A 25,471-nucleotide genomic window follows, 5' to 3' on the forward strand; every position below is an offset into this window, starting at 1 on the left:
TAAGGCCCACTGCCAGGAAACGGCTTCAGGGCCCTTGAAGAGTCTGTTTCATGCATGAAATGTCTGTCCCTAAGATACCACACTTTCTAATGTACAAGAGTCTGCTAAATTATTGATTTCCCCCACTTTGTTCATTTTTAAACTTGAATGCTTCCATTTATTGAAAAGGTTATGAATCCAAAAGATCGCATTGCTTTAATTATTATACAATTACAAATTTAAGCTGTGCATCAAGTTCAGAAGCCTTACTACTTGGCTACAGCCTGCTTGTGCTTTCTTGAATGGTAAATGTACCTTCTTTCTAATCTGATTTATTAGTTACTAGCAGCCCGTCCCGACGTTGTCCGGGTATGAATTGCTGCCGGCCAGTAGTATATTGTTTTGTAGGATTTCGTTTTGATAGCATTTCTTATCTGTGACAGGCCTGTGAAACGCTCCGATTCACAGTGCACTGCTGATGCACTTAAGAGTGCGCGTTCAGTAGTGTGTAAACTCGAGTTTCCCTACATTATTTTTCCTTGCAATATTATATAGCGCAAACTCGACAACATGGCATGAGCACAATTTACATTACAGAAGAACACATTCATTTGTGGTAGGCACGGGGAGACAAAGCGATTTGCCTGGAATCACAGGATGTTGAGCTGATGCCGAGATTCGAACGTAGCTCCCCAGCTCTAAACTTCACAATTCTAGAACTTGTGGCGGGAGGTGTGTCTAAAAGTGTATGTCGGTGCTGGCCATCAATGAGAGAGACATGTGCATTTTTCAAATGGGTGGTGAAAAAATATGAGTATGTTGCTGGAGATGTGGGCCGCCGTGCCACCAATGTACTTAGCGGGGAGGGTAAACACCCATTATTCCGCAACTTTCTTTCCGCATACCATCACTCCACGTGCTTTCATTACGAAAGTACCATGACTCCGCAATGCCATTATAACGCATGGCATTACATTTTATATGCTTTTACCACGCATACATTTACAACTAAATTCGTTGTAAATGCATGAATGGTAAAAGCATGTTTTTTTTTAATGTTTGGATAAGGTAAGTATGGGTATAGGGGTATATGTTTTGGGGTACTGAGGTATATGTTTTGGGGTGTTTGGGTATTTTAAGGGTTCAGATATATTTTTGGGTTATGGGGTACAGGGGTAGTTTTAGGGTTTAGGGATAGGTAGGGGTTTTGGGGTACAGGGGTATTTTTAGGGTTCAGGGATAGGTTTGGGTTTTGGGGAACAGGCGTATTTTAAGGGTTCAGGGCTAGGTTTGAGTTTTGGGTACAGGGGCATTTTTAGGGTTCAGGGCTAGGTTTGGGTTTTGGGGTACAGGGGTATTTTAGGGTTCAGGGGTAGGTTTGGGTTTTGGGGTACAGGATTATTTTTAGGGTTCAGGGCTAAGTTTGGGTTTTGGGGTACAGGGGTATTTTAAGGGTTCAGGGCTATGTTTGGGTTTTGGGGTACAGGGGTATTTTATGGTTCAGGGGTAGGTTTGGGTTTTGGGGTAGTGGTATTTTTAGGGTTCAGGGCTAGGTTTAGGTTTTGGGGTACAGGGGTATTTTTAGGGTTCAGGGGTAGGTTTGGGTTTTGAGGTACAGGGGTATTTATAAGGTTCAGGGCTAGGTTTGGGTTTTGGGATACAGGGGTATTTTTAGGGTTTAGGGATAGGTTTGGGTTTTGGAGTACAGGGTATATTTATAGGGTTAAGATGGGTTAGTGTTTAAGGGTGTTGGGGTGTTTTAAGGAGTAAGGGTGGGTTATGATTATGGTGTGCAGGGTGGGATTAGCACACGATATGAGACATGGCATGAAGGGCGGAACGTACCACACGCCCCCAGCGTTTGTCACGCCCCCAGCACACGCCCACAGCACAACGCCGACACGCCCACAAGGGACTACTTTGCTGGCACGGTTCTTTTACCTTTTAAATGTATATGGTGTGCGTCTGCATAGCCTATGTCCTTCTGCTGTAACTGCCCTTTCCAACGCTGCATTGGGTGTTGTGATTGGTGCTGTGGTTCCTGAGATTACCCGCCTCAAAGGTTTGGGCTCTCTCTTTATTATATTAGTATGGATAGCTTCCTTGCCCTTAATAATTGCTGGTTTTGTACCTACGCAGCAAAAGAGGAGCAACTAAGTACCTCATGTCAAAGGAAGACTATGCCTTGTATGGGCCACCTCTTGAAATAGAAATAGAAATGGTGATATGGGGAATGCGTATTTCGGCGGCAATGGACCCCCATTAAATACCAATAACTGTCATAAAACAAAATGGTACGTTGTGGAGTCAAATCCTTTGCCTGGTCTTTAAGCACTGTTATGAAAGAAAAAAGGTTCCCCCCTCCTGGAAGGTATGTATCATTGTTCCACTATTTAAAAAGGGAGACTGTGACCTTCCACAAAACTATTGTTAGATTGGGCTTCTTGACGCGATGGGTAAAGCCTTTGCTAAATGACTCCTGACCCAAATTAGGGGTTGGGCGGAGGCCAATAAAATCATACCTTTGAAGCAAACTGAGTTTAGGGTGGAACACGGAACAATTGACAATTTGACTGCCCTCCAAGTAATAAGTGAAAAATATGTTAAAATTAGAGGGGGAACTGTATATACTGCTTTTATTGACTTCTCCACAGCCTTCGACAAAGTAGATCGTCCTTTGCTGTGGAGTAGGCTTTTAAACTTGGGCATGCCGAGCACCCTTTTGGAGTTAGTTTGTGTCCTCCATACCGAACCTGGTGTAGAGTTTTCGTGGGATGGGATGGAGGTCTTTCACAAGCCCTCCCCGCTGCAAATGGACTAAAACAAGGATGCTTACTTGCCCCTTGCTCTTCTCCCTATATATTTCAGATCTCCCCTATGTCCCAAAGTGAGGGCATCACCCTGGCAATTAGGAGAAAATCGACTGTGAGTCTCCTCTATGCAGACAACATAATATTCTTTGATTTAACCCCTAAAGGTTTAAATGGTTTTCTGCAGACACTCCAAAAAATTTCTGAGGCTCACCACCTAAAGACCAATATATCTAAAAGTAAAATTATGCGTATGCATGGGAGAAAGAAGTTTAAATATGAAAACTTTCTATGCTCTCTAGGTGCCAAAAATTGGAACTCGAAAAGTCATATACCTTTTGGGGAAAAATAGTGTGTTGCAACCTAAGCAACACAGCCCATATAGAAAATAATATTTCTAAATCTGCCACTCAGGGGAAAAGCTTGGCCTCCCTTTACAGGTCTACCTGGAGAAGACACTTTACACCTTTATTGGAGGTCTTTTGTGCAAAAATCCCTGCCTCCCTGCTGTATCGTACAGAACTGATCGATAGAGGGAAATGGGCCTTTTTAAACACAACGGAAAGCTAATTTCTAGGAAGCTTAGTCTCAGTTAATTTGGCATGTTCTGCCGCTGCCCTCAGGCTAGAATTTGGATTGAGAAGTACCACAGGGCATCGCAGGAGTAGTGCTTTGGGCTTCGGTTTGGAAAAGAGTGACTATGGTGCACTTAGGTTCTGGCTCTGAAAAGAAATTTTAGAAGGTTTAAAAGAACAGTCATTAATCTTTAGAAATTTTATGATTGTGATTGATTTGCTGCAGTTAGACCAGTCCTAGAATTTTACTTTACCGCTGTACCAACTAAAAGCTATCCTGAAACAGGCCATTTGCTCTATAAGTTTCTCTAAGTATAGAGAAGTTTGCACTTTAAAGAAGGGTAAACATCCGGCTATTGACTCCTGCTTGATAAATAAAGTACAGGCTTATATTTCTTGGAACTTGCCATATGGAGTGCGACGTTTTTGGTTACTATTGAGGCAAGGTATGCTCCCTCTAATTCCTTTACTGCGAAATGGTATGGTTCATCGCCGATCTATAATCTGTGCAATAACAGTCTCCAAGATGTTAATAATGTATTGTTTATCTGTTCAGCCTTCAGAAATGGACGAGACCAATATGTTTACAGCTATCTATCCTCTGTGCCTCAGCAGTAGTAGAATCTCTTTATGACACCCCCTTAACGAAATGTCTGTCATAGAATTTTTATTTCTGTTAAGTGTTTTTAAATTTATATCAGGTGCATCAGATATGTGGGCTGTAGATGCTGATACTTGTTTTATGTGGCTGATTTTATGATTTATTTTCTGAGGATATTTCATGGTATAAAAACGATCTTATATTATTTATTTCCTAAAATCTTGCACTGATGGCACGAAGGACACTTCAATATTGTGTACTGTATGTTATGCTGCTGTGTTGTTAGCTGAAAACCATTTGATCGCTGGTTTCAGTTTTGGAGTCTCTGATCTCTTGTTGGGAGGAATATTTTAGTTTCTGTTTTATCGCAAAACAAAATATTTGTTATAAGTTTGGTGATTTTGTAATTTATGTGGACATCTTCGGAGTTCTGTAATCATAAATAAATAAACTCGAAACTTGGTATAGTACCTCTTCTGAATCATTTTTTTATATCCATTGCGATGTAACCACATTTTTTATAAAAAATATGCTATAAATTACACAATTTTGCCTAGTATTCTTAATTTACTCAGACCCACTTTGTCAATAGGTCTTGCTTACTTTGTTCAATCACTCTGTGGAACTTGTCATCAACATTAACGCTCACCACTTTCAAAAGTCACTAGCCGCCACCAGTCAACAATTGTATTTGTTGTAATTTCCTTGATTCTCACATTTCTCCTTCCTATCCTTCCAGGAATCCAACTTACTCATGAAGCCTGTTTAGAGTGTTGAGGTTTCTCTGGTTCAGAATCCTGTCAGGCGAGATTGGAGAAACACCTTGGAATATATTTGACAATCTGAATACTCGCCTCAATCTCTAGTCGACATTATTTCAATATTTTAGCAATATCACCGAGGCACCGTGCTGCTATATTGTATAATAAGATACCCGTTGGCGGTACACATCGTTGTACTCTGAGATCCCCAGTCTGCATGATGCCGCACATGGCACATTTTCAAATACAGAATGTTGGGAAATGAGAGCGCCTCTCGTATACGTCCTCCCCCTGGTTTGTCAAAGAACGCGCCCGCCCCTCTGAATGCATCATTGACGCTTCTCAGACAGAGCAAATGAAAGGCAAAAAGAGGCCACCGCGCTGCCTCTCCTCTTGCAGCCTTGAGATTGGCCAATGCTATGGTGGCTCAACTGTCACTTCCTGTAATTGGGTAAATTATTAAATGAGTATGAGTGATTCCCAAACCGCCCACCCCGTGCTATAATCTATACTGGAAATCTGATTGGCTACAGCTCTCTCTCTTTCGGCCTTTCACCATAGTAACTGCGCAGGACTCTCTTCATCGCCCTTCGGATCAAGGCGAGAGTTCTGCGTTGCAACTCGCCTGGGTTTGCGCATGCGCGGTGATGTGAGCAAGAAGAGATTTCAGCACCAGTCCTGCGGACAGCTCCCGAAAACCAGCTCAGCTTCCAGTCCGACGGCAGCGCCTTCTGGCCCCAGCAGAACTGCCAAGGCGCTACTGAGGTTCAAGAATCAAGCGACCGATGGACAGGCTTGCTGTCCCCAGCAAGCGAGGCTCCGGTGTCGAAGAGATGGAGACGGCGGAAGAACCAAGGTAGGGTCTATCGGTTTGTCGCATTTCCAACCCAGAGATACCTGTGTTCTGTCTAGTGGGCGAGACGGTGAACTTCAACTATGCTGTCATGGCAGACACTGCGGGCTCCGACATCACAGTCCCAGTCTCTCTTATTAATAACAAGGGTCCCCCCTTTCACCAGACTTATTTTTCACAGAATAAGCCTGCACGCTCCATCACTGTCTGTCTTCAAAAGTAAAGGAAGGCCGTTTGGTACGTTATCTGCCCAGAAGTCCACAGCAAAGGTGGTACTGTCACTCACCCCCTACAACCAATAGGACTGTGGAATCCACGATGTAAACAACCGCTCGCCCCACAAGAGTGGAGAGGCCATGCAGGCTCTCTTCTTCCAAAGAGAAAGTCTCCAACGCCCACCCTACACCCCCGCCCTCTCCGCAGACGCCAGTGCAAACACATGCCGCCCTTCAGTCTCATCTCCGACGGGGAGCACTGAACCCCCTCCCACGCTCCACTGAGACAGGCTGATTGCCAGCCCGCACTCCGAAGAGTTAACACCGAGGGTTCTCGTTCCCGCTCTCCGCCAAGAATCAGTTTGGGGCTCGGTATTCCACACACAGAAAGCAAAATTAGAGGTTAAGTTTAATCGACATACCCTGCGGGCAAGATGGCCCCGGAAACGGTACCGTGTCCATACAAGAGCCAGTCTAATGGCCTCATTGTCACTCTCCTTTCAAAAGCAAGCCTGGACACACCAGCCAGTTCCCGCCCAAGATAGACGCTATGGACCCCACCCCCTCCCCTTCTTAAGAATATGGCCGAACGGACCCCCCCCCCCTCGAAAAGAAAGATTGAGGCCCCCGGCTCACCTGCACGAGACAATATTAACAACTCCGCTCTACGTACTGAAAACAGACACTGGACATTTTACTTCCTTTCCAAAGGGCAACATTAAAGAGGTCCACATTCCCCCTTCCGGTTTACCAACAAAGTTCCCACATATCCAGCCGCAATGGTTTCTCCCCTTCCAACAACATCGCGAGGGGCAAGACACGGAATGGATCCACAACTCTCCTGTGACCATGACAGCTCTTACTCCAGTGACTGGGCGATCAAGGACAGACCACAGACCTCTCCAGTGACTGGAAGAGCATGAACTTGCCCCACACCTCCACCGTGCCCAGGGCAGCCCTACACTTCTCCAGTGAGTGGCAGAGTCCAGAGCGGCCCCAGGTGTCACCTGTGACCCCGCCAATTGGGTGACTAGCTGAGCACAGAACAGGGGGGGAGTGATTCGGTTCAGGTCCGGTTAGAGGATGAAATCAAAATCAGTGTGCACAACTAAGTACCTCTAACACCATCAATCAATTATTCATTATGCCTCAGTGGTTACCTCAATTATTAACCCTGGGCTACCATTTATTTATGAATCCATTCAGTGTTTTTCAAATAGAATAAACAGAGGTTGCCATCACATCATATTTAAAGACATGTAACCCCTTCTGTTTAGAAACAAGCAATGCTTCAGACACAAAACAACTATACACTATTTACATAACAAACATTAGTATTACCTAATACTTGAACAAAAAAACATACAAACAACTGTGTACCAGGATAAAGCAGTGCTACTACACATTTCTTGTGAACAACAATGGTCAGTCCTACTTCCTTATCATATAGTTGGGACTATATTTTGTTAAATCCTCAATACTGTCCTTGTTGAAGTCCTAGAGAGGTCAGAGAGTAATTGACAAACTCTAAAGTACAGCGTCAACTTTTCAGATGGGTTGCGCCTAATGTAGAGCGATGTTTTTGAATTAGGTATATCTGAACCTCTCTTATTGTCAAGGCAACACGTTTCGACCTTCAGTTGGTAGGACCAAGCTGAAGTATTTCTTCATCAGGGCGTAATTTTAATCTGGTAGGGATTAAAGGGCTATTTAGTGGCTCCCGTAGCGGAAAAGCATGGTATTCCTAAATTCCTTTTTGTGGCATTTCTGTCAAGGCGAAATTCATCCAGTTTCTTGGGGCTCTTCTTTTAAGGAAACCGCCTCCCGATCTGCAACGTATTGGAGATTTGTGCACCCGGTCCGATGTAACTTCGTATCAGCGGTCTATGATTTCTGAGCACAGACTGGCATCACCACTCTCCAGTGACAAAGAGAGCACCGACGGGCCCCACACTTCCCCAGTGGCTGGTATTAGAGCACGATCATGCCCCATCGCCTCTACCGTGACCAGGCCAACCCCACACCTCTCCGGTGACTGGGAGAGCATGGATCAGTCCCTCAAGTCGCCTGAGCGGAGACCAGGCCAGCGCGACCTGACACCACACATCTCTGGTACCTGTTAGAGCACGGACTGGGTCAGACCCCACCAGTGACTATGGGGCACCTACTGGCACAAATCTGTCTGGTAACTGAGAGTGCACGGCCCGGCCTCACACGTCTCCTGCTTTTGTGGGAGCCGGGACAGCTCACATTCTTGCCCTGAGAACTGGGGAGCCCGTACCAGGCTCTGACGGTTCATGTGACGTCACTTTTAGCGGAGAAATCCATTGTGCAGCAGGCACAGTTGCACCGGAGCTAAGGTTCTACGAAACCTTATTGTGGTTGTAGTTTTCTACCGAATCTGCGGTTTGGGGGGCGTTTCCCATCTCTCACCGGGCTCCAGGCGGCCTTGTTACCCTACTGCCGGTGACTGAGACAACAGGGCCGCCCCTCACCTGTGACAGGTGTTCGGGGGCTCCATTGCCTTTCCTGGCAGTGCAGCCTCCAGAGCCTTCTCACAGGTACTTCAAATGGCTGCTGTTCTGTCAGAAAATACCAGTCGCTTAGTATTGCTGGAACAAACCCTCACAGGGCCCAGCGTCTTCCAGTCCACTGTTTACCTTCCTCGCCAACGCCTTGCATCCCAGACGCCCAGTCGGTCGTCCCTCCGAACCTGTAGACTTCAGTCTCTGCCTGTGATCCCCAAGGGCGTTACACAAAATGAATCCCCCCCCCCAATCCTACAGAATGCGACGAGGGACCCCGGCTCTCAATTTCGCACAGATATTTACTGCCCTTAAGTTGAATAGGGCCGACCTGAAGGGTTGAGGCCCCTGCGTCACGCCTCTATCCTTCCCACGTGCCAACCTATTTATTCCTTCTGACCTCACCGAATTGCTCGTGGTGCTGTCGATGCACGAGAACCACCATCCATCGACAGAGCCTAATTCCCGCCCATTCCTACCCCCGCCCACTTCAGACCAGCCACGCACGAGAGCACACGTTGCACATGGCCCTGCTCGACGCAGTTCATCTTTTAACTTGGCCCCCTTCCCAGCAGCTGCCATCTGGCTTCGCACAGCTGGCCCTGCAGCCCCTCCGACGTCACCTGACGCACTGATCCCTTAACTGGGCCTGGTACCAGAGGATGCTTCACCGCTAGAGAAACCAGAGCACGAGGGGTTAAATCCGGCCCAGAACCAGCCGCGTGTTTTATTCATGCGCCTCTATTGCTCTCATCTCACACCCCTGACAGTCGATGTTTCGAGGGAATCCTTCACAGGCACAGGTCTTCCCGTGTGCCCAGCATCGCGTGTCTCCCTAACAGACAAGAGGAACAGTGACACCACCCACGGGTCAACTCACGGTCGGCGGAATCGAACAAAAAAAGTAGGTCTGGCCACCAAAATAAAAGCGCCGCCATCAGCAAAACAGATATCTAAAAAAAGTGGGCCACATTTGAAAATCAGGCCAGTTTTGAAATAGTAAAACAGCTGTATGGGCATTTTGCATGGTATGGGAAACTGCATGCATTTATGTTTGCTGCACGCAAGGTTTGAAGTAGTATCAGGAAAACCAACAGTCACCCCCCCCCCCCCCCCCAACCTGTCCATAAAACCGTCCCACAAACTGCTGCAAATAAATGGCACACACACGGGTCTGTCTGACCAGCACATCAGGAACTGCTTGATTGCCTGTTCAGGCGAGTCCGACACTGATCCCTCTCGGCCTGCTATTTACTCCTGTCATGCCCACTCCTTGCTATGTACCCTTCCCGTCATTTTAAGTCACAGGACATGAGGACCTCTAGACAAAGGCATCGTGGTAGTCTTTAACTTGGTCAGGTGTTTGCCGGAGGGGGTAACTAGTGCTTTTTTTTGGGACCACGAGGGGTTTAAGTCGGCCGGGTCCTGTCGGTGTTCAGCACTGGCACCTCTATAAGGCAGGTGCTAAGATGGGTCTCTATCGGGCTCTCTATTTTTCCCCTCACCACCAGGGTGGAAAAAAAAGCTTAACTCTGCAGCAGTTTGCTGCTTCTGATGGAACTTTCTGTTTTTGCAGTTCTATATTGCACATGCTTTACATGAGCACTAGTTAATTTTGGTAGGCACGGGAAACTCAAACCTACATCTTCAACTCTAAATTAATCTGTTTTAGCCGTTACGCCACACCCTCTCCCATGCAAACTGCAGCATGTTCAATATTATATACAAAGAAGCCATAGTTGCTACTTATTTATGTTATGTAACTAACAACCATTGACAAAGCCAATTGTCCTGGCTTGTTGTAGGAGTAATGTTACTTGTTGTATTATATATCTGGATGCAACCAGTCGGGAGACACACTATGCTAAGCACAGATTTTTTGCTTATGTGTTGTTAAGCCAGCTCCTTAATTACATCGGCCACGCCTCTTAGAGAGAACCTCCAGTTTTTTCATCCCATTTAAAGCCCTGGGGACCAGCACTTCTTTTTCCACATCAGGTTATTTACTGAGGAAAAGAGAGGGAAAACTCACAGATCAGAAAGAAGAGCAAAAAGGGCAACCCCCTCACAAACGGAGAAAGCAGGAACTGGCAAGAGTGTATCTCAAAGGAAGCGGGTCTCTGGTAGTGGACGTTTAAGTTCACAGGCCGCAGAGCTTCGGACACCAGCGCTTGTGGTGAAAGGCTAGTCAGACAGGTCAGTGTGTACAAAGCGTTTTTGGCTGTTTGTGGGTATGCTTTATAGTCTGGTGAATGTTTTATTTCTCTACCCTTACCACAAACATTGCTTGAAGCAAGCACAAATGCACGGCGCAGTCCGTATAGCTTGAAAAACACATATACACCTTTTTTGATGTTGTTGCAGTTTTATGTGGCGCAAATTCAACCCGAAAGTATTGGAGCACTTTACATAAGCATCAGTTATGTTACACAAGTACACATACATTTCTTTTTGTAGGCACGGGAAGATTAAGAGATTTGCCCAGAATCAGAGGATGTGGCACCAACGCCAATGCTTAAACCTGGTTCCCCAGCTCCAAAGTCAATAGCTCTGGCCGTTAGGCCACATTCTCCCCCATGTCTTTACAAGAACAAAATTGCACTGATTTGTAAATGTGGCCCCGCTAGTGGCCACAGGCCATAGGTGGGAGAGGCCCACCAAACCCAGAGGGTCTGGTGCACTGTCAGCTGCTTCTCAACCACCCACCTCAAAACTATTTGCAAAATTCTCGTCCATTAAAAACGCTAGTTCTGTTTGAGGAATGACCAGTCAGCCCTGCCAGCCATTGTTTCGCATAGGGCCTGCTGCTGCTTTCCCACTTGGTGTTGGTGCATGCCCTTGTCCGCGGAGGTCAGTTGGGGGTATTTGGGTGGCACAGTATTCACCGTGATGCTCTGCTCACTAGTTATTCAGTCCACTTGGGCTCTGTCAGAGTGAGGCTCAGGGCTGTTTAAACCCAGACAGTGCCTGCCTCATAAGCCTACGTCAGGACAAAATGGGGCTAGTACTGCACTAGCCCTGTGATTTTTTTTTAAATTAATGTTTCCAATTTATAACGTGTACAAAGAGATTCATATAAAAGTATATCAATTAATTATAAAAAAAGCATCCAATCTGAAAATGCATGAACATTATAAGAATAAATTTAAAATGTGTATAAAATGCACGAGTCATCCCTGACGTCTTGTTCACGGGTTAAGAAGCCTTTTCCCGTATACTTCTATCTCATATTTAGGTTTCGCCTGCAAATCACTTGACTTGTGCTTGTGAAATCTCTTGTATTAAATATATCTTAAAAGGGTGTTCTTATCAGTTCCCAGTGCCGAATTACTGTGTTCATTCGCTTTTGTGTTGAACTTTCTTTTGTTAACTTCCCATGGCTGCTCGCGTTTAGGATACTTCTACTAAAGTTATTCTCACTGTTTAGGCCCCCTTCATTGTCAAAATAAGATCTATTTCCACGGAGAAGGCAGACAACTTCTAACAGTATGCTGAAATGCTTGCTTTTTATTACTTAGTTGTGAAAGGCGGATGCTTTAACCTTAGCTTGTTTGTGGCATTTCCTATTCATGGCTGAGTACCTTTCTTTGCACTTTGTAGGCATTGTCGGATTGATTTTTTCAACGTGATCTATTTGGTCACTATTATCAAATTGTAAATGTTGTAATAAACTGTACACGTTAAAAATAAAGTTAATATACAAGAGCTATGCTATAAGACGACCTTTTAACCCCTTAAAATTTTCTGGAAAGTCGGGGGTCGTCTTATACGCCGGGTACAAAATTTTATGGTATTTTTTCATGCGCTTTTTCATAGCGAGGACTTCACTCGAAGGTGTCAGACCGCTTCACAATACGAAATAACAAGAAACAACACACCTTATGTTAAAAAATACAGCCACCGACCCTGGCAACGTCCAAAAATACAGCCACCGACCCTGGCAACGTCCACACCCAGGCCCCGCGCCATGAATTGTGCAAGTATCGAAAGCGAGCGTGTTTTTGTCATAGCGAGGACTTCACTCGAAGGTGTCAGACCGCTTCACAATAGGAAATAACAAGAAACAACACACCTTATGTCAAAAAATACAGCCACCGACCCTGGCAACGTCCACACCCAGGCCCCGCGCCATGAAGTATCGAAAGCGAGCGTTTTTTTCATAGCAAGGACTTCACTCGAAGGTGTCAAACCGCTTCACAAGCGAGCAAATGGCGCCATGAGTCTTACCTCGACTGCCGCTGCCGCTGTACACGCGCCTCCAACCGCTTGCACATCCCCAGGCAGACGAGGCAGCAGGACGAGGCAGCAGGACGTCCGAAACACGGTACATGGTAATGGGCAGCCAGCGCCGAAGATGGCAGCGCCCAGTGTGTTGACACGTTTGGCACGTTTGGCACGTTTTGGCACGCTCACCTCTCCCCTTGGCATGGGCATGGCATAGAAAGGGGACTGTACAATGTTCCCGAATGTTCCCGAAGGCAGTAGAGCACTTGCCGTGATTGGCTGGTTGTTGCTAAGAGGAAAAACAGTCTTGTGACCAGATAGCGTATTTGCCGTACCATACGTGTGGTGTTGAAGACAGTCTCTGCACCTGTCCATTCTGTACAGCACCAGTACCGTACATCGAGTGCAAATGGCTGACAGTCAAGAACCCGGCAAGGCTCCAGCAGCACATTCCGTGCAAATGGCAGACAGCGAAGAACCCGGCAAGGCTCCAGCAGCGCATCCAGAGCAAATGGCTGGCAGTCTAGAACTCAGCAAGGCTCCAGCAGTGGCAAGGAGAAGAAAATATGAAGCCAGCTACAAACTCAAAGTTGTGGCTTTTGCCACGGAACATAATAACTGTGCTGCTGCTAGGCAATATGGAGTGACAGAGAAGATGGTTCGGGCCTGGAGAGCAAATGAGCAAGCATTGCGGAGTATGCCAAGGGGCAAGTGTGCACTAAGAAGAGGCACCCCACATTGGCCAGAACTGGAAAAGCATGTAGCAGACATGGTGGCCGAGCATCGGCAAAGCGGGTATGTCGTGACCCGAAATAAAATCCGCTTGGTTGCACTTCAGTGGGCCAAATCTAATCCCGATCTCAGCCACAGATTTAAGGCCACTGTGTCCTGGTGTACCAGATTCTTGGGAAGGCATAATCTGGTATTGCGGCAAAAGACAAAAATTGCCCAGAAATTACCAGCGGATCTTGATGCCAAAATGCATAGCTTCCATCGCTACGTCATTAGGCTGCGCAATGAACATGTGTATGCGCTAAGTAGCATCGGAAACATGGATGAAACTCCGATGAATTTTGATATGATCGCCAACAAAACTGTCCATCAAAAAGGCGAAAAGACAATTTTAATAAAAACAACAGGACATGAGAAGTCCAGTTTCACTGTGGTACTTGCATGCACAGCTGATGGTGGCAAACTGAGGCCAATGGTTATTTTTAAAAGGAAAACAATGCCGAAACTCAAGTTTCCTGCTGGTTGTTTTGTGCATGTGAATGAGAAAGGATGGATGGATGAAGAAGGGGTAAAGCTATGGCTTGATAACGTATGGAGCAGGCGACCAGGTGGACTTCTACAAAGGCGTAGTCTACTGGTGTGGGATATGTTCAGGGCTCATTTAACTCCCAGCACCAAGCAAAGGCTGGCAAGACTGAAAACGGATGCTGCTGTTATACCTGGAGGACTGACATCGTTGGTGCAGCCACTGGATGTGTGCCTAAACAAGCCATTTAAAGATCGCATCCGAGAACAGTGGAATGAGTGGATGGTTAGCGGTGAAAAAACATTCACAAAAGGAGGAAACATGCGTGCGCCACAGTTGGATGTTTTGTGCAACTTTGTCATAAAGGCCTGGAACGACATCGATGCAGAAACAGTCATAAAGTCTTTCAAGAAGTGTGGCATATCGAACTCATTAGATGGTATGGAGGACGACTATCTGTGGGAAGGTGAAGAGGATGCCGAAGAAGAGACCACATCATCTGATACGGAATTGGTACAAGATCCATACGATGACTGCCTTACAGATGTACCACAAGATCTCATAGACTTACTTATGAGATCAGATGACGAAGAGGAGGATTTTGAAGGTTTTTAAAGGGAACGTTATAAATCCTGTAGAAATCGCTTGGATTTATGGGAAGTTATGGAACGTTTAATGCACTTGCACTGTTTCATGCACTACGTTATTTATGTTTGCCGTTATTCAGAAGTGACAGTTTTTGATATGGTTTTAAATAAAATGTTTCCGAGTAAAGCAAGATTGTTTCTACAACCAATTTCTTTGCGTTCAGTCTTTCAGTTTGTAAAATAAACGCTTATAGGTACCCACTGCCCACTGATAAAGCCTTACTGCTCACCCACAGGGAGGAGGACTAGACTAATACGGTAAGTTCAAAATACCGGTACATACTCGGAATGGCTATGCTGCGCTGGAAGTGGGGGGTCGTCTTATACGGCGAGTATAGCACTAAACCTAAAATTTTTCTGCCAAAGTCGGGGGTCGTCTTATACGCCGGGTCGTCTTATACGCCGGAAAATACGGTATTTTACTATTTAACAGGGAGCGACAAGTGCAGTTACTTTGCAGACAACAGGGTCATGATTTGAGTGGTGCAGCAGATGCAGTGTCACCGGGCCCAAAAGAGGTCAGAACTTCTCTAAACACATAATATTGACATATTTGACTACTAAACAGGCAGTCACAATTACAGTTAACTTGCAGTTAAAAGGGACTTGATTTGAATGAATGATTGATGCAGCAAGCACACCAGAGCCAAAAGCTCTAAAAAATCAGACTAAACACAGATTATTGCTAAAAGTTAAAACTATTTTTTTATTTTTGCAACCCTGGCAATACCCCTTTTTCCAACACGGCCCACCCCAATTTTACCGTTTGAATCCCCCCTTTCACGACAGAGGCTGGGGCAGAGGAAGAGGGCGCAAGCGAGGGCCACAAAAAGGGTGTACAGTGGCAAGATCAATCGGCCACAACACCGGTGGAAACCAGGAGCACGACTCGGGGCAGGAGAGTTTGATTGTGAATCTCTCTGACAGGATACTCACCTCTACTGAGATCAACATTCTTGAAAAAGGTCTAGGCCATGTCCCTACCCCTACAACTGACAGCTTCAATAAAATGGTTGAGCTGAAACAATTATTCAGGAAGGTTCGCCTCTGTTCCTTCTTTCAGGATAGACCAGACACTGAAACGGCAGACACTGGCCTACGGAACCCCTCCACTTTCACCCCTACCGATAACATGGTTCCACCTGCAGTGTTGGCTTTTGAGGGAGCTGTCTTAAAAAGCCTTGAAAATAAACCTGAGACACATTGTTTTAACAACCTAAGCGCAATGGAAAGACAGGCTATCCAATCCCTAGGAAATGACACCTCGATTGTCATCAAACAGGCAGACAAAGGGGGCGCCACGGTCATTCAGAATAGTAAGGATTATGATGTGGAGTGCAAACGTCAACTGGCCAATCGCTCACATTACCTTCCCCTCACTGTAGATCCAACGAAAAGACTCACAACATCCATTACTAGCTTTATTATGGAGGGTGAGACTAAAAAATGGATCACAAAGAATGAGGCAGCTTTCCTTCTAACAACTGATCCTGTAACACCTTACTTCTATACTCTCCCAAAAATTCATAAGGGCACGGTACCTGTCCCGGGGAGACCTATAGTTTCCGGAATTGGCTCTCTACTGGAACCACTCTCCAAATTCTGTGATGCTTTCTTGCAACCCCTAGTCAAGAAAATTCCATCATTTCTCCAGGACACCAGAGATGTACTCCGTCTGATAGACAATATTGAAGGGAGGGAGGGTGTTGACCTGCTGCTAACATTAGATGTGGAAGCACTATACACTAATATTCCACAACAAGCCACCCTGGAAGCTGTAGAAGCCACCCTCCGTCAAGAAGAGTGGTCCTCCCCTACCCCGATCTCCTTCCTCATGGCATGGGCCAGCATAGCCCTTACCGAAAACATTTTTCAATATGGGACCCAATTGTACCACCAAATCCAAGGGACTTTCATGGGTTCAACTTTTGCTCCTAGTCTAGCCTGTATTTACATGGCCACATTTGAGGAGAGCATAATCAGAACACCACAGAACCCCTTCCTGGGCAATATAACACTCTGGCGTCGCTTCATTGACAACATCCTAATTTTCTGGACGGGAGATCGTATGGCGTGTGAGGCCTTTTGCACTTGGATAAATGGACGGAATCCCTATCTCAAGTTTACAGGGACTATTTCTGAGACCTCCATCCCTTTCCTAGACCTCAGGGTTAATCTAGAGGCTGATGGTCTAAACACCACTCTCTGTCGCAAGAACACAGATAGGAACAGCTTACTTCTGTACAATAGCCACCATCCAAAAGCCCTGAGGGACAATCTCCCGTTCGGCCAATTTTTGAGAGTTCGCAGAAACTGTACCACCAACACTGATTTTAGACAGGAAGCCTCCGCCCTACAGCACAAACTGAGAGACAGGGGCTATCCCACCAGACTGAAAAAAAAACTCCTACAAAATGGCGGCAAACAACCCCAGAGAGACACTATTGGAGACTAGAGTGAAAGACCCCGAGGATGTAATCACCTGTGTGACCACATTCACAAATAACTCTGCCTTCATTTGAAGACTATTAACAGACATTGGAACATTATTAACTCCGGGGGTTTGAGCTTCCCCCGCCCAAGATTTGCATTTAAACGCACACCCAATTTGAAGAATGCCTTGGTCCATACTAGACCAAAAAACAGAATACAAACAATCAGAGCACCCTGTGGGACCTCCCTCCGGTAGTTGGCCATTTCCCTTGCGGTGGATGCACAGTGTGCCCCCAAACCAGTGCTACCAAAGAGATCCAGCTATCCCACACATTCACCTGGCTATTGCAAAGACATACCAATTGTAATAGTGCCAAGTGCATTTACCTCCTCACCTGTCCCTGTAACCAACAATACATTGGGATGACAATGAGACAGATAAAATTGCGCATTCAAGAACGCAAAAGCAACATAAGATGCCTAAAAACAAATACTAGGCTTTATCAACACTACACACAAATGGGACACACAGCCGACAGTATTCGCTGGCTAGTTCTAGAATGCCATCCAGGAATCACCAAAGCAGGCTTGTTCAGGATTGAACAAAGGTGGGTCCATCGCCTCCACCTGGATACATTGGGTCTTAATGACGCCGTGCCTTGGTCATCCATTCACACCTGAACTATCTCTCTATACTTAGATTATTCTAGTGACCTGCACTCACCCAGTTTACTCATATCTGACCCCTGGCTCATATTTCTCATAATGTGACCATCTACGTGCAGCTATATTGTTTCAATGACCTACACTTTACGTGTTCTTCTACCCAAAACCCTTGGCTCATCCTCCGGCCAAGCTTGCATCGGCCTTTCCCACTCCCGATCCCGCCCATGTCAGGTGATTAGGCCAGACTGGACTCCACCAACTCCACCATCATGAGCCCTTAACTTTTTAACTTTTTGTCTTCCTGGACTTTAACCCCGTCCAAATATATAAAATGAATATGAACCTCTATTCCTGTGCACTTTGTTATATGTCACTGGAATCATCGATCCCACAACCTATTGGGCTGTCACGATCGTCTGGGGTTATGAGGCATCCAGGTGAATACCCATCCGCCTACCCACCTAATATGGCCGCCAGATATGCCCGTCTGTTCCCCTCACTCTTTTCAGATCGTAACAAGCCCTTTTGCTAACCTTTGTGCATGCGCGGACTCTGAAGGTGCGACCACGCCCACAATGGCAATCACCAGAATCCGGAGACGCTGGGTACAAGTACGCGGGAACAACGGCGACCTAGTTACCAGTCGCTCCGGATCCGCCATGGATTCCACGTGGGGGTAGGTGTTGCAGGCAGAGACCGCACACCGTTCGGGTAAGTTTCCTTGTTTTGATGTCGGCTCACCAATTGGGTTGAGCTTCATCGAAATACTTGCGGTTTTTCGGTACAGTTACGCGCTTATGTCCAATGTGGAGTCTGAGACAGGCTATCCTGGGGCACATGGGCTAACTCTGGAGACGGGGTCCGTACCTTGCCATAACTTTTAGTGGATGTAACCCTGAGAGGGGATCGTGGGCATCTCCTCCCCTCGCACTCTCACGTCTCCTGCCTTTGTTGACGTTGCAGACTCGAGAGGGACGGCGAGGCTCTCAGGCTCTCCTTGTCAATCACCACTGATCATTGGAAGGGCGGTACCTTTGGAATCCATTCTGCAGGCCAATTTTGCCACATTTCCCCCTCTGAGAACTGGACACTGGGCATCAGTAGTGAAATTGGCCAGTTTAACCTGGTTGTGATTGTGCTCTTCCTGCAATTGAATACCGGCTCCCATTGAAGAAAATTAATTGTTCCCTTTCTCCTCCTCCTACATCCCCTAGGTCCCTGACTCCTCTGTGCAGGTCCCACAGGAGCAGACTGCGGGGTACCTTAGGGATACTCTTAGGGTAAACAAATTTTTTGTCAAATCTTCGATTGTTTTTGACTCGGCTGAGTCTTGTAAATAATTTAGTGTGTTTGTTTTATGTATAGGGAAATGCACCTAGGCTCTAGAGGAGAATTATGCTGACAACCGTTCCTATATGTTCTCCCCTTCTCTAGGTTGCATCACTTGAAGCAGGACCATTTGGCCTGCCTATCACAGACCAATCAAGTTAAGGTTGTATACAAGTTTTTTAATTCACTGTGTAGTACTAGATACCAAGGTCCTGAGGAATTGCTAGAAGCAAGAAACATGTTGACCTAAACAGAGGGTTGCAGATACCTTCGCCACTTACTTCCGTAGCGTCTATCTCCCCTCCCACTTTTTTAACCAAGGGAGTCAGCCACGCTTTTAAAAATCCTTGTGGACTGACCTACCTTTTTTAATCACCACCACCTTCTCACGACTATACACTTTTTCTGCCCTCTCACAAACATGCACCATATGGCTGGAACAAAAGATCTCCGTTAAAGAGCCCCTTCGCGGGTGCCCGTCAGACACTGCAGCGCCTGTCTGACGAGGAGCAGGACCCATATGATGAAGCATGACATCTAGCTTGCTGGGTGTGTGGGGGTTCTAGTTCCCAAGAGGGAAATTTCCCTTTCTCCTTTCCCTCTTGGCTTTCTCTATACACATGCACACTCTTCCTTTTTAGTCCTTCTGGGGAACTTTGTGCTTTATCTTGCTACAAAAGTTCAAACTAAACAAGCAGTCCCAAGTGCTGTCACCTTGCAAACAACAGGGTCATGATTTCAATGGTGCAGCAGGTGCAGTGACATCAGGACATACAGCACTAGGGGCCACACTAAACTTCTGAAATTGCTATGACTACTAAACCGGCAGTAACAAGTGCATTTACCTTGCTTCTGACCAATATTTCCAAGGGAAAATGAATTGTTAGTTATAAATGTGTTAGTTTGTTCCTTAGAATCTTATTATGTTTAGAACCTTCTACTGCTACGTGATGCACTTTATTTAAAATTGGATTCATTTTGAAGGTGCTATCACATAATATTTCTATATTTACAAATTGCATATGTATTTAACTCAATCTATTTGTTGCGGTAAAGGAGTTAACTATGGTATTGTAATGTGTTTACTGCCATAATGATACATATTCTTACCTACTCTTTTGCTCATTTGGAGCCATTGTTTGCATTCTTCTGCTTGTAGAAATGTTACTTTTCTGCGTAATGGAGAACTCAGAACTGTCTATGAAGGGTCTCGATACTTCTATGATGGACTAACTTGATTCTTAAACTGCTGTTTCTTCCTTAGAATCGTTTTCTGTTTACAACTTTCTGCAGCTTCATGATGCACTTTATTAAAAATTAGATTAATTTTGAAGCTGCTATCATAGTATTTCCATATTTACAAAATGCATGTGTGTTTAACTGGATCTATTTGTTGCGGTAAAGGAGTTAACTATGGTATTGTAATCTGTTTACTGTCATAATGATGAATATTCTTACCTACTCTTTTGCTCATTTGGAGCCATTGTTTGCATTCTTCTGCGTGTAGAAATTTTACTTTTCTGCGTAAGGGAGAACGCAGAACTGGCTATGAAGGGTCTCGATACTTCTATTATGGACTAACTTGACACTTAAACTGCTGTTGCCATATAGTATTACATTCTGTTTCTCAATGAATTTCTGAAGCGATTTCACTAGAATTTGACTATATTGCCTGTCTTTGTACTCTATCCTATCTACTGTTGTGGAAATGAATTGAGATTGCATCATAATGTGCTTATTATGCAATCATTGTAGATCCAAATTCTTAATACATATATTGAATTTAGCAGACAACAGGGTCATTATTTGAATAGTGCAGCATGTGTTGTGGCACCAGGCCCAAAAGTTGTCAGATTTCCTATAAACACCTAATATTGCCATATTTTACTACAATGCCAGCAGACATAATTGCATTTATCTTGCAGTTAAAAGGGGTTTGATTTGAATGGTATAGCAGGTACAGTGGCACTGGGGCTAAAAGCTCCAGGGACCCCACTAACCGCAGAATATTACCAAAGTTTACTACTAAACAGGCAGTCACAAGTGCAGTTATCTAGCAGGCACTGGGGCCATGATGTCAACTGTGCTGCCGGTACAGTGGCACTAGGCCCGAACGTTGTTAGAACTCCTCTAAACACCAAATATTGCTATATTCAACTACTAAATAAGCAGCCACAAGTGCAGTTACCTTGCAGGCACTAGGATCATGATTTCAATGGTGCAACAGATGCAGTGACACCGGGACCCAAAACTCTAGGAACCCCTCTAAACACCATATATTGCAATGTTTTACTAATAAACAGGCAGTTACAAGTGCAGTTACCTTATAGACATTAGGGCCATGATTTGAATGGTGCAGCAGGTGCAGTGGCACCAGAGCCAAACTTTGTCATAACTCCTCTAAACAGCAAATATTGCTATATTTTACTACTAAATAGGCAGTCACAAAGGCAGTTATCTTTCAAGTACTAGGGGCATTATTTGAATGGTGCAGCAGGTGCAGTGGTGCCGGGCCCAAATGTTGTCATAACTCCTCTAAACACATACTATTGCCATTAAATGAATTAATTAAATTATTTCCCTCGTTCATTTCATTTTTCAAAATGCTGCTATTACTTACCCACACTATACCACTGGTAACAGCACAATAGATTGCCTTTATGCACATAAACAAGTCATAACACTTTAATAGACTTTCTGCTACTTATATTGTACAAGTACTCAGCAAGGTAGAACTTGCAACAAAAAACAGCTTATTATTAATCACATAGGCAAAACCTAATCCATTTACCAAAGCTACTTTATGTTTTCTGTGAGCTCTCTCCAAGCAGGAACTGCTATGTTGAAACTACACAGCTTTACTAAGCAGTATGTGTTATGTACATGTGGTGACCCTTACTAAGCTGGAGGTGGTAGTATGTACACATGTATGCCGTTACTAAGCTGGCAGTGGTATGTACAGGCGAGGAGCCCTTACCAACCGAGAAGTGGTATGTGCAGACAAGGAGCCCTTACTAAGCTGAAAGTGGTATGTAGAGACGAGTAGCCCTTACTAAGCTGGAGGTGGTTTGTCCATGCGAGGAGCCCTTATTAAGTGGGAGGAATGTGCAGGCCATGAACCATTACTAAAGCGAGAAGCGGTATGTCCAGGCGAGGAGCCTTTAGTCTTTCTTATGACTCATCCACATCTAATGATCAACCCAATTAGGCAAACACATTTATGGGCCAGCCTGTAATTTAATGCAGAGAGGATGCGGGCTAATTCATAACTGACTTCTGAGGAGGTGGGGTGACTGCTGTTCTGTGCAAAGGAGAATGTCCTAGCAGTTTAGGCAAGGCCTTGAGGTGACTGCCACTCTGAACACCGATGTGTGGCCTGGATTTTCATCCAAGATTCTTTTGCTGCTTGTTATTCCGAGCATGCTGGGGGCGAACTAGCCGTTCAGGCCAAGTCTCTTAAGAGCGCGTAATTCCAATAAAAGAAAGAGGGTCCCTGTAAAGCGAATATGTAAGGGGAAAACCAGGGAAAAACAACAAAATATACAACACTAAACCCCTTATTAAATATTCACATCCTACATTACTTAATAAACAATGTCCCACAGAGGAAAATGCCAATTAACTTTAGAGTATTTATTTTTATTATCAAAATAGTAAACATATATTTTCTCTTTTCTTTAAATTTATGATATAAATATATTATACATCACATATAATGAATTCAACACGTACAATATTTCTTTGAAGTTCATCTCGGAGAGGGGAGCTCCAATAGAACAAGGAGCAAACCAACTAATTATGATACATGTCGACCTCAGAGAGTACTTGTGAAGGTCAGAAGAGACAGGGCGGAGCTGGTGTGGATCACTCTGGTTTTGGCAGTCACAGGTGTGGTTTCTGGATGTGATAGTCTGTCTGTTGATAGACGAACCAGTGTTGTTACGATATTTTCCACAGTTGCTGGTAAATGTCCAGGGAGGGTGCCAAGAGATGGTAGAAGCAGGACAGTTGGCTCTAATGGGATGGATTATTTCGGGAGAGTGTGGCAGGTGCCTGAGTTTTGGAGGAGACTCTGAGCTTATTACAAAAACCTGGACTCCAGGGACAACGAAGGCGTACAGGACAGTGTGGAGAAGATGCAGTTTTTGGTGTGCTGCAAGGTGTTTGGATTCTGTATCACCATCTGTAGTGGGGGTTGTAAATTATTTGACAGAATTATTCAAGAAAGGTTTTGTTCACAGTTCAGTGAATTTAAGTAGGTCAGCGATTTCAGAAGGACCTGAGTTAGAGAATGAAATTCCAGAGGGACAACATGTGTTGGTGAAACGGATAACAAAGAGTTTTTGGAGATTCCTCCAAAGAGAAGTATACTTCTTTATGGGATGTGTCGCAGGTGCTGAAGGAAGTTGAAATTTAGGGAAGTAATTAGTTAATTCCTTCAAAGCTGTTGTCTTGGAAGATGGCATTTTTGCTTTGCTTAGTAACTTTTAGAAGGGTTTCAGATATAAGAGCTTGGAGGTGTCCTCCATGAGTTTTCAGCCTGAGGTTGTGTTTTAAGTTAAGGAAGCGTACCAAGACTATGTTTAGGACAATCTTTTATCTAAGAATGGAAGGACACGAAAAATTGTGCATGTTATGATTTGTAAAGGAGTATGAGAAAACGACTTTTGGGTTGAGAGTACATGGATGTTCTCAGTTTTTGATTTCTTTTAGACATCCTTTTAGAGCTGTGTCTTTAACTACTCTGGCAAGGTGGGTTACAGAGGTCATTAAAATGGCAGGCATTGATGTGAGTGCTTTTAGAGCACATTCGGCTAGAGGAAAAATGGCAAGTAAGGCATTTTTTTCAGGTAGAGTCTTAGTAGTCTCATGAAGGCTGCAGCTTGGTCGAGTGCTTCTACGTTTAAGAGGTTTTACTTTAAACCAGTGGGAAATGATGTACAAAGAGTTATGGATGAGCTTTGGAAATGCATAATATTGTCCTCCATGCCTGCCATAAAATGCAGGTTTTTTTTTGTTTTATTGGGTAGAAAATCAGGATTTTATTAAAGACACAGAGGCTAATATTATCCCTCTCTAGTCTTGTACCCAGTCCCATTGATGTATTTTAATGTGTTTTCCAGGACAAAGTCAAGAAAAGGTCTTCGAAGAAAGGTCTCCTGACATTGTGGAGAAGATGTATGGATTTACAGCAAAATAGGACTTATGTTTTTTCTTGAGATTTGGATTGAACTTTGAGTTATTTCGCAGCAAAAAATGAAGGAAGATGGCTGCTAGTTTAATGGTTATATGCATGTTCAAGAATGTTTATTATTGTACTATTCTATATCTAAGTACTCTGTTGCTGCTGTGAATGAGGGCAATAAAGGACAATAAAGAAGAGAGTGCAAAATATTAGCCTGTGTCTCTTTAATATAGTTCTGATTTTGTTCCCATTAAAACTGTGGAAAATCTGCATTTTGTTGTGGTATTTTCTTCCAATATTGAGAAAATATGGTAGAAGCATTCTTCCAGTAGATTCTACCTCGGATCAGCATAATTCTTAAAGTTCACTCTGAAGAAAACTATTCTATAAGTGTGAAGTTTGGCAATTCTAAGACAACTTTCTTCTTTGTTGGTGTACATTTTGAGTACTGTGAATAGTGTAAAGTTTCATGTATTTTAAGACTGCAAAGGTCCAATGAACTACATAATAAATATAATAGGTACATTTCCATTGTAACTTTCTTTGAATATACTTTGCACTGAATCCCTGCTGGGTTGAGTGGAGCTTTATATGGTTTGTTGGGGCTTAGTAGGAACATGTGAGCATTTAACAGTGGATTCTCAGATTGCCCTTATTAAATCAGTCTTCTTTTCATTTATTCTCACAGGTCAACTACACATCCAGAAGTTAACCAAGCGTTTGAAAATGTACCACGCATCACAAGGACTGATTCGTACTGTGGAGGAGGATCCCATGAAAGAGTTTGTCGGGTACATCAATGTCCAATCAATGCATCTCCTGTATTTTCAAGAGACCCTCTGCCTTCCTCCTCTAGCCACTCACAAAGAGCAACCTCAAACAGAACAAATGGGCAGGTGCCTTCTACCACAATGGATTTAAACCCAAATCGTAGATGCTGCTGTTGTAGTCAAATAGATTCCAAAGACAGATACACAATGCCACATTTGCCCGGCCACGAAGAGAGAGGAAATATGTGTTCTAACCAATCGAGTTTGAATCCCTCCCCATCTGCTTCAGTGAAGCAGACCTCAGAAATTCATTGGAAACAGTGTCCAGGTGACCAGCAGCAGCGACGAGCAAAGCAACATCACATCGTATCACTAAGGTAAAGATAAAACATTTTCAAAGCCCCATATATTCAGAACAACATTTTGTATAGTAGATGTACAGTTTGTAAGAAACTTCAACCCATCTGTTAACTTGGATGTCAGAAGATAATATTGCACTGAGCAGAATCCAGTCAAGTATGTGTCTTTTTGGTAAATATTGCTTAATTCTAGCTTGATGCAATTTAAGTGTGCAGTGCAGTGAAGTTATTACTTTCTCATGATCAATATGCAAAAGAAGTTAGGAGTCTGAAATCCAAAT

General features: G+C 44.5%; 1 protein-coding gene across 2 annotated transcripts in view; it reads left to right on the forward strand.

The window, feature by feature from the left end:
- Positions 1-5,361: 5,361 nt before the first annotated feature.
- DISP2 (dispatched RND transporter family member 2) overlaps positions 5,362-25,471 on the forward strand; it is a 204,821-nt gene continuing 184,711 nt past the window's right edge. For both annotated transcript variants that reach the window (XM_086937397.1, XM_086937398.1), the window contains exons 1-2: positions 5,362-5,582; positions 24,750-25,208. In XM_086937397.1, the coding sequence (XP_086793523.1) occupies positions 5,512-5,582; positions 24,750-25,208 (530 nt within the window). In that variant the 5' untranslated portion in view covers positions 5,362-5,511. The remainder of the gene's footprint in view (positions 5,583-24,749; positions 25,209-25,471) is intronic.

This window comes from Lissotriton vulgaris, chromosome 9 (assembly GCF_964263255.1).
Source record: "Lissotriton vulgaris chromosome 9, aLisVul1.2, whole genome shotgun sequence".
NCBI classification, from domain to species: Eukaryota; Metazoa; Chordata; class Amphibia; order Caudata; family Salamandridae; genus Lissotriton; species Lissotriton vulgaris.